This window comes from Dendronephthya gigantea, unplaced genomic scaffold, assembly GCF_004324835.1.
Source record: "Dendronephthya gigantea isolate DGI-Jeju-01 unplaced genomic scaffold, DenGig_1.0 000000F, whole genome shotgun sequence".
In the NCBI taxonomy this organism is placed as follows: domain Eukaryota; kingdom Metazoa; phylum Cnidaria; class Anthozoa; order Malacalcyonacea; family Nephtheidae; genus Dendronephthya; species Dendronephthya gigantea.
In genome coordinates, this window is record NW_021163010.1 from 1499060 (window position 1) to 1512009 (window position 12950).

A 12950-nucleotide genomic window follows, 5' to 3' on the forward strand; every position below is an offset into this window, starting at 1 on the left:
TTTTGATTTTTAAAATTCATCTCGTAAATGATTGCCCGCGTAAGCTGCGCAGTTTTGATTTTTCGCATCATCCTAAGAAGAGCGTTTCAAATGCGCAATTGTGAGTTGTTGCAACGAAATTATCTTTTGTGCGCTACTGCGAAATTCTGCAGAATACCATATGTTAATATAAGCCAGGACCAAAGATTATTGTTCCTTCTGAAATATTCTGTATGTGTGTTCCTGCATCTGATGGAATCCTAGCCTTCTCTGCCGCAAAAAATCTGATCTCTAAAATTAGAAAACTAACATTGCGTTCTGGGTGCCCGACACTTTAATTCCAGTCTCTCGGAAGCTTTCGTCCAATCGAATAATGCTTTTCTATGCTTTCTAAAGAACGAAGCTATGCTATTGGTTAAAACAGAGATTTATTGTACGCCAATGAAAATCATTCTTGCGAGGAGCTGCAAGTTGCAACACCACCCTTTCCAGTCCCTGAAAACAAGCAAGTTTGGCGCCATTTTCCCCCAAATTTAGAGTTCTTTCCTTTGATTGGCTAAAACTTTCCACGCGTGGGAAGGACGAAGCTCGCGCGACGTAAACTGTTGTGTCGCCAATCGCCATCTTGTTTGGACCATCTTAGAATTTGCTGTATTTTTCATCAATTTAGTTTATAACAAGAACATATCTTTAAGCATTATTATGGGCAAACGAGGTAAGAATGCACAAAAATACAAACCAGAAGTTGAAGAAGAAGAGGAAGATTATGTGGTTGAAAAAATTGTTGACGAACGAATAGTTGATGGTAGACTCGAGTATTTCTTGAAGTGGAAGGGTTATTCTTCGCTCGATAACACATGGGAACCCGCAAATAATCTAGATTGTCCTGAGCTTCTTGAACAGTTCAAGAAGACCCGAGGCGGAGTTCCCCCTAGAGAATCGTCTTCAGAATCGGATTCGCGAAAGAGAAAAGCTGATGAAAATACAAATTCAAGTTCCGATTTAAAGATTTCTAAAACGTAAGATTTTACACATTTACACTATTACATGTGCACTCTACTTGTATGTGTTATTCTGTCAAATAGTCCACTGCATTAAAAAAGGGCTGTTCTTTCTTTCGCTATCGTATTTTGAGACAATAGTCCTTGTATTATAGTATGATGATTCTCAACTGCATGTGCTCTTGATAATTTATGCATCATAATTTACTTGAAGCAAGCGTAATTATTGTTCAGCATTGCAATATGGTTGAAGGATTGGAATAACTATAGAATACACTGCCATGCATTAAAACAGCACCTTTCAGCAAATAAACCCACAGTTTTACCCTTTATTAAGATCCACATATATGTTTTCCTATAAAACATTTGAAATTAATTGAAAAAAAGAAAAATGCAATAAGGAAGATAATTCATCTATGTTAGCATCACCAAGGTTCATGGTGCCTATTGCCTAACAAAATGTTTAGCATAGAGCCATTATTTGCTAGTTATTTGACAAGGCTAAAAACAACACATATAGAAAAACAAAGAAGAAGAAAACTAACTCTGGTTCAACAAAGGCTTCAAGATCTGATGGAAATGATGATGACAAGTCAACTACTACAGAGGCAGAAATAGAAATAAGTGCAGCTAATGGTCAAGAAGTTGATCAAGTATCTGGATTTGAACGAGGCCTTGAAGCTGAAAAAATTCTTGGTGCTACTGAAGTTGATAATGAAATCCATTTTCTTGTCAAATGGTATAGTATAATGTCATACTAATTTTTTAATGGTTTTTAGCTTATTAAATTTAATTCAGAAAAACATCTTTATAAAGCTACACTTAATGTGTTCAGAGAGCAAAGTCTGAAAACAGATCATTTAGTGGTAACATTTTTTCTTATTTTTTTAGGAAAGGCTCAGATGATGCTGACTTGGTTCTTGCAAAAGAATGCAACACTAAATGTCCACAAACAGTAATTAAATTTTATGAAGATCGCGTTACCTGGATACAAAAGAATGAAGATGATGGTGGGGACAAGGGTAATGTGACTAACTCTTTTAAAACTGGTCACTTTGCAATGTTTTAGAGCTATTATTGGCTCCCTTAAATCTGCACCGCCCTTCCCTCTAACTATAGAGATATAATTGAGTTTTATCTGACCAGATACAAATGTTAAGTTTAATGAAAATGGACTTAGAAGTTCAATAAGAACCTCATGTCCTGGGTTATCTTACCATAGTAACTTCTTTGAATCTTGTGTCTAATATGTTCATTTCATTTATCTTATGTCTTGAAAGACATTCAGCAACTTTGTATAATTTGATACTGTGAATAGGTGATATATTAAAGCATCATCTGGGAATGATATTTGAATAACAATAGAATTGCAGTTTGGTTTTTAGTCCACTTCTGTTTTATTAATTGTTTCATTTTTACATTTTTTTAGATGAGTAAAGATAGAAGTATTGGTTATAACTGACAAGAACAGACTGTGTAAAGCACATGCAGCTAGATCATGGAAACTGTAAATAGTACCTGAGGGATTTTTAGACCACTTTAATCCATGTTTGAAATGACATTGCAAATGACTATGTATACACTTGTACTTGTAGTATTGTATGTGCTTATATTGAAGATTGTTTAGATCCTGAGGGGGTTACTGTGTACGAAAACAATTTTATCTCATGAAGGCTACGAAAAAACAAAATATGTTCTTCTCCTGTGGAACTACTTAATTCATCTTGTTCAAATAATTCCTGAGAAAGCTTGTTATATTTTCAATTATTATGCATTAATGTAACAAGCTACTTTGGTCATATATTTATTTCCCTACACCCAGTCATCTATGCCAATTATAACATCTGAAAATATGTTCTGAATAAATTGCTTAAAACTGGCCAAATTTCATTCGTACCAAACCAAATCGTGCGTTGTGTAAATTAGGCTCCGTGTGGGCGAAGGTCTCCTCACGCGGCCCGGGACAGATGGACTGAAAAAAGCGCCCGGGGCGTAATGAACACCCACCTTGATCATGATAGCCTTAGGATTATTGTAATACGCTAAATATTCTCCAGATCGAGATGTGATCACCATAGGAGAACTCTTCAAAGCCAACACAAAAATATATATTGCGGGAAAATATTTACAAATATATAAAACGACGGTCTGTGTGAGTTTCGGTTCTTACGTATGCTACATTATTCTTTTACCTTATTTTACATTAAATAATTATAAATTAGTTCTTGGTTCGGGGATAAGATTCTCAAGTCCGGTGGTGTGGTCTTGTGGTAAATATACTCCTGCAACTTTTTTCTCCGGTTTCTTTCCTCCTTTTACTCGTTTCCATTTCATCCGTCGATTCTGAAACCAAACCTTGACTTGGCGTTCCGTCAGGTCGAGGCTCACGGCTATCTCGTAACGACGTAGTCTCGTCAGGTAGTTGTTACGATTGAATTCATTTTCGAGTTCTTGAATTTGATGTTTCGTAAATGCCGTTCTTTCTTTTCTCTTTTTCGCTGATTTACACGAGGAGATTTTGTCTAAAAAACAATTATATAGTTGTATTCATTAGATTATTTGTGTCAGGCAACCCAGTGTGCGAAATTCCGGGCATAAATTACAAGCAACCAACCCCCCGATGAACTAGGAAAATACGACGGTACGAAGGCTAGGATGACGGGGGAAATTTTTAATAATTTGGAGTGTTTGACAAGCGATTAATTTGCCTTTTGGGCTGAGATTTTTCCTATGGAGTTGACATTCAAAGAAAATTCCTAGGCTATCGAACACAAATTGCGGCCAATTTTTCACCAATTCTTTCGAGTTCGGAGTTCCCTTGTACGCCTTTGCCTAATGTTCTGTAAAAGTTGTGCTGTAACGTAGCGGACGATGAATATTCTAGATTCAGCTGCATGCTTTGTCCGCAACTAAGTCGTAACGCATACTTTTATAAAGGTCTATATAAGTTTCCTGGCTATTTAACTGTGTCCGTTATGTTACCTATGTCATAACAAATTGGAATAGTAATCGTGCAGTCAATAAATTTTGAGCAATGAAAAGTTAGGAAAACTAATCGTTTATTAGAAACGGTCGTTATGCAAATAGGCAAAATTGCCATATACTGGCGACATCTGCCTGTGACAATGTGACCTAACGGTAATATGAGTATCAGGCAATTTTTCATCGCCGAATGAAGACAGCGTGGCACTAAGGTTAGTCTAACGGCGAAGTTGATTCCGGTAGAATGATAAAACACACACATTTTGATCAGCCATAACGAAAAAGATTGAATTAACATTTTACTATAATACATTGCTGTTCATCATTCAAAGAGGTAAAACGAAAACTTAGAAGATCAGGCAAATCTTGTGTCAATATTTCATGTTCCCTGTTTGGGTGTTTTTCATTTCGTGCTTTTTTGTGCTTGATGTTCACCGCAGCGTGGGCCGTTGAGCGAAGGTGGAGAAACCCTGGGTACGAAGTTAGGTGCTCACTACATTTTCTCTTTGAACCTGTTTCCTAATCGCCACTTTTTCCTAACCGCAAAGGATGAAATCCGTCGTGGTTTAAAGGTAAAAATATTTTTTGGCCAGTATGGAAAAACATTTCTAAAGCAAATGTGGGCGTGAATACGAGGAAACAGTTACCCAAAATATATTGCATAAACCAAAATAACCTTAAGGGGTTCTATCTCAAGTTTGCGCAATAATTCAAGTTGTGCCTAATAATAAAAGCTGTGCGCAATAATAAAAGTTGTCTAGTTCTTTTACTCTGAAAACCTTTTTTCTCAATAATTGTGAATAAAACACAGAGATCCTATCAGTAGATTGGACGGGTCTTTTTCATCTTAAGTATGTGATCTACCTTCGTGATTATCTCTGGTATTGCGCACAGTGCTCTTATAACTCACCGATAACAAGTAAAATTTTTCATATGTGGTTTTCTTTCGATGGAAAATCAAGGTTTTGTCAACCAAATATTTAAAACATTTGGTTTTTAGAAATCTGGCTGCAACATGGTCATCGTTGAATTAATATACGACTTCACCACGCATTACTGATTATCAGTATGTTTTCTTTGTTTTTTGATTGCAGACCTGCATGATTTATTGCAACCGTTATTTGTTATTCTTATAGGCAACGAAATATTTATAGTAAAGATCTGTCTCTTAATTTAATCTACAAGAACCCTCCCTCAAGAGATCCTTTGTGGAAATGTGTTTTTAGTAACATTCCGTAGCTACAATATACTATTAGATAATTTATTATGCGTGCGCTGCTACAGAAATATTCGCGCTATACAGCACCATGCATGCAGTCATGCGATCATGATTTTCACGGAACGCGCGAGAAAGCCATAAAGTATTATTCGCAGAGATTATTTTTGCGCACTGATACCTATGTTCCTAAACTCTTTTTTCGTTTGTATTATCACAGCATCCCGCACAAAATTCTGCAAACCATTCTCTATAGTTTTACACGTCATGCTAGTCAACTCCAAGCAGATTTCGACAGCTTGACCTACACCTAACTGCCATATTCATAATCAACTCTTCCATATTTTATGTGTTTGCATGTCTCATACGATGTTTGCGCTTTGCCGCTTTGGACAAAGGCCGGACTAATCAAAGGTGATGCTCCTTTCACCACTCAGGGAAACAGAATGTATAAATATCAACATATGACCTTAAGATATTGCTGTTGCTGTATGTATATTTTATCAAAAGGTTTCCATTTGAAATGGCTTGAAGCGTCCATGTGATGCAAGAGGTCAGCAATTCATTTTTTATCACGTATGCGTTATTATTATTTTGCTTGGCAACACATACTCTGCTATATTTAGAAGTTTGTTTTGTAGTTTGCAAAAGTGCAATCTCGGCGGTTTTATCTATTTTTCTATACAAAGAGAATGAAAATATATAGCTAGAAAAAAGACCAAATATTGATCATTTAATCATCATACATGCACCACAATATAAAAATTGCGATGGTTTAGAATTAGATCAGTTTATATTGACCTTCTTCGACTATTTTCCTTTACACATGCCACACATGACCACGTCGGGAATTGGGTTGGGCACTTCATAATTTAAGCTGTCATGAGCGCGCTCTCTATTCTTGCCGACTTTATTAATATCCACATGTCATTAAGATGGCTCGTGTTAACAATTGCTCAAATGTTTCGGTCTACGCTTAACAAACCTACTTCATTAAAATCACCAGGATACATCATTAACTGCTGCCATTTTGGCCTTTTTCGAGACAGAAACGCCGAAAAAGAATTGCTAAAGTTACCTTATGAATATGAATTAGGGTGCAATAAATCAGTACATTCTCGCGAAGATGCTTTAAAATACGTTTCATTTTAATGCAATTTTTATGATGTGTAAAAATGCTTTCAAAAAAACAATCGTTGATCGCAGGTCTATCAGCCCTTCATCACCATCAATATTCTCATGTGTTAAATATTGACACATTTACTCTTCATTTATTTTGCATCTCAATTATTTTGATTGTTTTACACTTTCTGATTGGTTTCTGATTTTCAGTGCCTATGGGAAATGCATGCATGACCTACACGGAACCGATATTTTAAAACTCAAAATAACTATACAGCCTTCCCACGATAGAAAGATTTTCGTAGTAACTTTTCGTTAGAAATGCATGTATTTATACGATTACATTATTAACGAACTTATATCACGAATCTATATAGTTTGACAGCCAATTGAGCCACAACACGCGTAATATTGCCCATTTTTTTATACTCATCATCATACGTAAATGATGACGCAGATGATATATTAGATAACTATATATAGAGAGTAGTATGCATGGGTAAATGAAAATTTAACACCATTATATTCTTAATTTTGCTGTAGAATGTTACACATTTTTGCAGCAGATAGAAAAAGACAAAGTATGTCTCACGGGCGCTAGCGTTAATGCCAGCATGCATGGTTAAAGTTCTTTTAATTTTACAACTTGCATTGTCATGAATGTAAGACTGAGCTATGTTTTATTAGGATTATATAACAAGACCAGACTGGGCTGAAGTTTCAGTTAGCAGGACTGGCTGGAATTCAGTCCGAACTGAAAAGTCTCGATGTGATCTCAGCGGCTACGAAAATTTATATTAGCGACGCTTTTGAAAAGTGATAAACCTTTTTTGAAGGGGATAACTTTTAATAATGCGCATAGACTAGCTAGGGTGGAACATTTAAATCATTTATTACACGGGTAAAAGGAGTACAAGCTTCAGTGTAACCCTGCAGGCATATTAAGCAGGGACAAAACAAAAATATTCAAATTCCAAAAACAAAATTGTTTCAGTTTTTCCAAAGGCAAAGCGGTATTTTTTTCCTAGATCATGCCGATAGGATTGTCTGCAGAATTAATTAGGAAATGTGTGAACATGAAGGTCGAGGACATGCGGAATTGTGAACTGTGGTAAATGCTGTTGCATCTCGAAAGCCATACTCATCAGTCGCAGTCGGTAGTTGTAAAGGCTTTCTGCAGATAAAAAAACAATTCAAAGCGAACAAGATATTAGAAAATGTAGAAGAATATATATCAACTTCATTCAGTTTTAATAAAGATACAAGCCAATAAGAACATCTTATGAAGGAGGGCGGTTAACTTGTAGCTGGTCATATATACTAAATATAGAGTGAGATCATATTTGTTATATTGAACGAAAAAGTTCGGAAAATTACTGCTTTATTTTGAATGTACTTTGTATTCTATTGCTTGAAAACCTTTTTATATTTTCATATTTTTCTTTGCATGTTTCCGAAGGAGGAATGAATGTGAACTAAAACTCCGTGCGCGGTTATAAGACAATATATAGATACCGTCCTAAATCGTTTGACGTTAACGTATAGTTATATATATAGTTAGAAATCTATATTTACTATCCTATTATCTTCATTCTGCTTTACAATAAGGAAAACTCGCGAATGAATGTTTATTAAAGTACAACGTTTAATGCTTAGCCTTGGAAATACAACCCAATAATCCCGCATTCTCGTGACACACAGTTGTGTCTCTTAAGAAGTGCTCCGGTCTTGTGATAGTTTCACATTAGATGCATGATTCTTAGTTATAACTAATATATACTAAGAAAAATGGCAATAATCATGTTTTTGCAAGCTATTAACCTGATAATGTTTTTTATACAGCATTTTCACCTTGGATACATGATGTAGGAATATATAAATATGCTCAAACAAAACGCGGAAGATCGACTCCAACCTCTTGATCGACTCGGGTCAATTTGCCATGCAATGCATGAGAAAAACTGAGTAGGCTATAGATTGTAATTTCCGAAAAGTGCTCGCATGTGACATAGCGAACTTTCACTAAGTATATTTATCTATATTTACGTGTACTCACATGATACATTCATACATTAATCTCTTGTCTTATATATAAACGTTGTTATATATATATACGGATCATAGGCAATATAGGCGATGCATCACCGGCAAAACTGAAGTATTAAATGTCGTTTTCGGTGCAAAATTTTGACTAGTATATAATATCCGAATGATTGACCCTTGGAACGTTGGACAGTAAAATAAATATCTTAGTAAACAGATTAATTTTATGGAAATATTTATGATGAAATTTACTCCTTTATCAAGAGGAACTTGTTACGATATAAAATTTCACGATTTCTCTCGGTTACTTGAAAAATGCCGACCAATAGGATGTTATTGAATATCTGGAGTTAATAGGGATTATACTATTCCAGTGAAAAATAATCGCAATTCACAATTTCCCACCTCATTTAGTCATTAAAATTTTTTACACCATTTGTTAGCAGAAATATTCGCTTAATTTATCTGCGTCGGAATCATATTAAACCCGCTTAAATAAACACGGAGAAAAGGTGGGAAGCATATGTCTTCAAGATTTGGCTTATTTTGTGCTGGTTTAGAATGACAACTTTGCCAAGAAGAATGTGTGCAAATGAGTAACAGAATCCAAGTGACAAACATTCGCGCGTTTTTTTGAGGAACCGAAAGGAAACTATTCATTGAGTAAAATAAAAAAAGGGTTGAAATAATTATGCATGCATGCGTGCGCCAATAGGCAATAATATTTTATACATGTAGTGTTGTTTTAATTTTGCTTTGTGAAGATTAATTTTTTCTCGTGTATATTTACCCTGAATAGTTTTATACACTTTTAATATATTTATATTTCTCGTAAATGTTTCCTAAGTCTTTTGGGTTTAGGTTATAAATTCGATTAAAATGGCATGCACTTAAGACATATACTTAGTCTTTCTATTAGGCGACTTTGAAGCCAAATGCAACAATATAAGGGTTAAAAGGCCCTAAAAATACGCGCATAGTCTAAATTCAGCAGGTTTGAACGAGTAACATTAATAGTTTCGGAGCTATAAAATGTTCAACTTTATACCAGTGTGTATAAAATATGGATATATAATTGACAAGTGATCACATTTGCATCCTTTATCTACGATAGTGTGAATTAGTACCCGTGCTGGGTCAACTAAAATACAAACGAAATTCCAGGGCAAAATATATATTCACTTGCAAATATATCTACAAACAAGCACATCGTGTTTGTCTACATTTTTCGTTTCCGCACGAAAACCTCAACCTTTAAGTTTCATTAAAACACGATGATAATTTGTTGTAGCTTGATTTCTGTGAACGATCGTGGAAGAGTAATTATACGTATATGTCGCGCGCCATATATATATATACATCATTCCGTCCAGCCAGGTCTGGCATATCCATCATCTTTTTGATTAAGATTTAAACGTAAAATGACTAGGAAAATAGTTTAGTGTTATATAGTCTATGAACAAATAAATTAGAATTAGCACTTCATGAAATTAAAATCTTTTCATAAACAGCTAACATTGTGTTTTAGAGAGTATTGTAATTTTAAACCTAATTTTCTATGTCCAAGGAACTTACCATCAGAAATTGGTGAGATGGGGTTCTCGTCCAGCTCAGGCAGTAAATCTCTTGCTGGATGTCGTGGGATATGGAGTAAGGCCTCGGTAGGTAGACTAGATCTGTTGAAGTTGCTTTGAAGAGGATCACTGTAAACGTTCATATTACAGTTTTGAGCTGAAACTCTGGCCGCATTAGGAACAGACGGCAGCGAAGGAAGCGAATAACTGCAGCGGTTTGGAAAACTCTGAGAAGGAGTTCGTGCATAGTTATTGAAGTTATATCTCGCAGGAGAATTGTAATAACAGGATTGTGTATTTTGTATGCTTTGTTCTGGCGTTCCAATATTATAACCAGTATGGCTTCCTGCATATCCAAATGCTGCGGGACTGGAATACATGTTTCTCTGTTGTGAAACATACATCTGTATAATAGCAAGCTCGTGATCTTCACTTCAGTGCTCTGAAACAGCCAGCCAACTGAAAATGCCGAAGCACGTCAGACTCGTATATAACGCACCACGTGAAGCCACGGTAATTGATACACTTGTATGTCGATCACCTCGGCTAACGCGGCGACTGTGCCATCGGAAACACAAGGCATCTAAAACATTGCCTTTTGCGTCAGAGTTCAAGAAGTAAACAAAACAATTGGTTTTATGAGAAACCTAGCGGCCATACTCAAGTTTTGTTTCGAAAGTGTTCCTGTGAGGAACATATTTTTGAGGCTCAAGTTATCAGTGCGACGGCAACACAAACATTGAGAACGTGTTATTAACTAGCTAACAAATTAGCCGCAGTCCCGATCACCTGCTAAAGCCATTAGTTAGGCTAACTTAAACATATAAAATTCATAGCATCATAAGTAAATACCTCCCAAGGGTTATTTTGCTTTTTGTCTACAAATCATTTAAAATTCAGTAAAGCAAATAAGTTACAACTTTATCAATTGGTAACTATTGCAGTAAAATATTTCAAATGTTCGAATTGTTTAACTAAAAGCGCACGCCTTTACAGAGCGCAGATTATGCAAAATAGGTTCATTCTATATAAAATTATGCTGCAGAGTTTAAAGCCGGTGGAACGGGCTTTAGCAAAGGTAGACCACTCACAGTGTGGCCAATACTGGTATCTTGTTGAAAGTAATTTAATCAAAGCAACAAGTGTTATCTTGCTAATTACATTATAATAACCTCGTAGAAAGCTGACTTTATGGCTTTTATCAAAAGATCAGTGGCGGGAGAAAACTAATTAAAGAGTTCTGATACAGAGATCAAAGACGATTCCGCTCAGCTTCTTCTTAAATATTTTCTACTTCGATAGATGCTTATCGTTCTAACATTCACTTTATAAGGCTTTTCAGATTCGAGGCTTTTCAGAGCCCCACGAGCCACTTGGCTCGTACATCATCACCGCACTTGAGATGCCCCGAAAATCCTGTTAGCAAAATCACGATACATTATTTTATTGCCTTAATTGTTTAAACTGTTCAGGGTTGAAACTAAAGTTTCTTTGTTTCATAACGACTTATCTCAATCAATCTAATTTTCCATTTAATGTTCCAATTATTTTACTATCCTTTTTTAGAAAATAATATGACATTGTCCTTTATAGTTTTTACTGGTTTAGTTCTTAAAGAAAGTGGTAAAACATACATAAAAGGCGAGGATATGCTATAAAAAATGCGCAGTCATAATATGGATAGAATGCTTTCATAAAAAATGTAAAAAGCTAGGCATGCTTCATTGTTAATAAATTCAAATATCCATGTAGCTTTAAAGAGATCTAAAATAGCAGGCCATCGTAGGCTGTAAGCCATATGTCGCAAATTAACAAACATCCTCCGCCGAAGTAATTTAAAACACAACCCGCGGCTTGGCTAAATAAACATCTCGCAAAGTCGGCATATTTGATTTCCCTCACGGTCGCGTCTCACAGACCAGCACTCCAGAACCCTCTGTGCAAAATTGCGACAGTAGAAAAACCGACCGAATGATCTATCTACAGATGATCTATGTTGATCAGAGCCGGGACACAATGCTATTCGGCGAGGACCTACAAGGCGGAAACGGGGCACATAATTATTGCGCATGTCTGCATTCAGCGGAAAGATAGTCATAATAAAAATATCTTTCATCGACAACTTGTGATGAAAACTGGCTTTTAATTTTGATTTGATGGGGGATATAATGCTGGTCCAACACTTGCTGTTGGGTCTAATTTTGGTCAAGAAATGTGTATTTTAAGAACAATAGGGTGGACTTTATAAACTAACTTTGAAAAGACCGCAGTAGTTGCAACCTCACCCACGATGCGAATACCAAAGACAAATGATACCTTTCATCTTGCCGTTTCTTTTCTACAGGCGCGCTGCTCTTTTCGCGCGGAATCTTTTCACTGCAAATTTCACTTTTCTCTTCCGTTTTGAGATCAAATGGGTCATGTTTTGTTTATTAGATTCTGTCAGACTTTTAAACATCAAAACATTCTCAATATAGTTTCTCTTTCACGAAGCTGTTGCGTGTCACATTCCTATAATCAGAACACCCACTAAACTGAGCCTCCCGACACACCTATTACCAGCATGGAAATTTTATTGCTTTCACAGTTTTCCGCAACAAAAGTTTCCCGCCCGCGCAATATGTTAAATTTCTGAACAAGCATCTGCATTTTGCTGGTATATTCAGGTATACGATTGGGATTACGTCAGGTTATGTGAACTGGTCAGACAAATGAATGTGTAGTATATACTGTTATAAGTTCAAGTGTGAGCGGACTAATTACTGCGGCTCGTGCAGTAAATTGGATTTATAAACAGGTTTTAACAATGTTAAACAGTCATGCTGTGAGATCATTCAACCGATACAACCCAACTTGAAACAAACACAATGCGCTTGGACCGCTAAATATTAACACAAGAGATTAAAGAAACAAAGCTAAAAATTCCCAATTCAGAGTTTGGTTTTTAATCTTAACCGCATCAATATTTTGGCGATACTGAAGCGATAGTGTTTTGTTTTCAAATGGAACTCTTTACAAATGAAAATCGTCAAA

At 35.8% G+C, this 12950-nt stretch overlaps 2 protein-coding genes across 2 annotated transcripts; one reads left to right on the forward strand and one right to left on the reverse strand.

Annotated features, from left to right (window-relative positions):
- Positions 1-587: 587 nt before the first annotated feature.
- LOC114527428 (chromobox protein homolog 1-like) lies at positions 588-2498 on the forward strand. The gene is made up of 4 exons (XM_028549106.1): positions 588-998; positions 1501-1719; positions 1872-2002; positions 2410-2498. The coding sequence occupies exons 1-4, from the start codon at positions 682-684 to the stop codon at positions 2415-2417; spliced, it is 675 nt and encodes a 224-aa protein (XP_028404907.1). The 5' UTR covers positions 588-681; the 3' UTR covers positions 2418-2498.
- Positions 2499-3171: 673 nt separating this feature from the next.
- LOC114527332 (homeobox protein MOX-2-like) lies at positions 3172-10383 on the reverse strand. Its single transcript, XM_028549006.1, has 2 exons — positions 9919-10383; positions 3172-3502 (listed from the first exon to the last, which is right to left on the reverse strand). Exons 1-2 carry the CDS (start codon positions 10319-10321, stop codon positions 3192-3194), a joined length of 714 nt encoding a protein of 237 aa, XP_028404807.1. The 5' UTR covers positions 10322-10383; the 3' UTR covers positions 3172-3191.
- Between the last annotated feature and the right edge of the window lie 2567 nt (positions 10384-12950).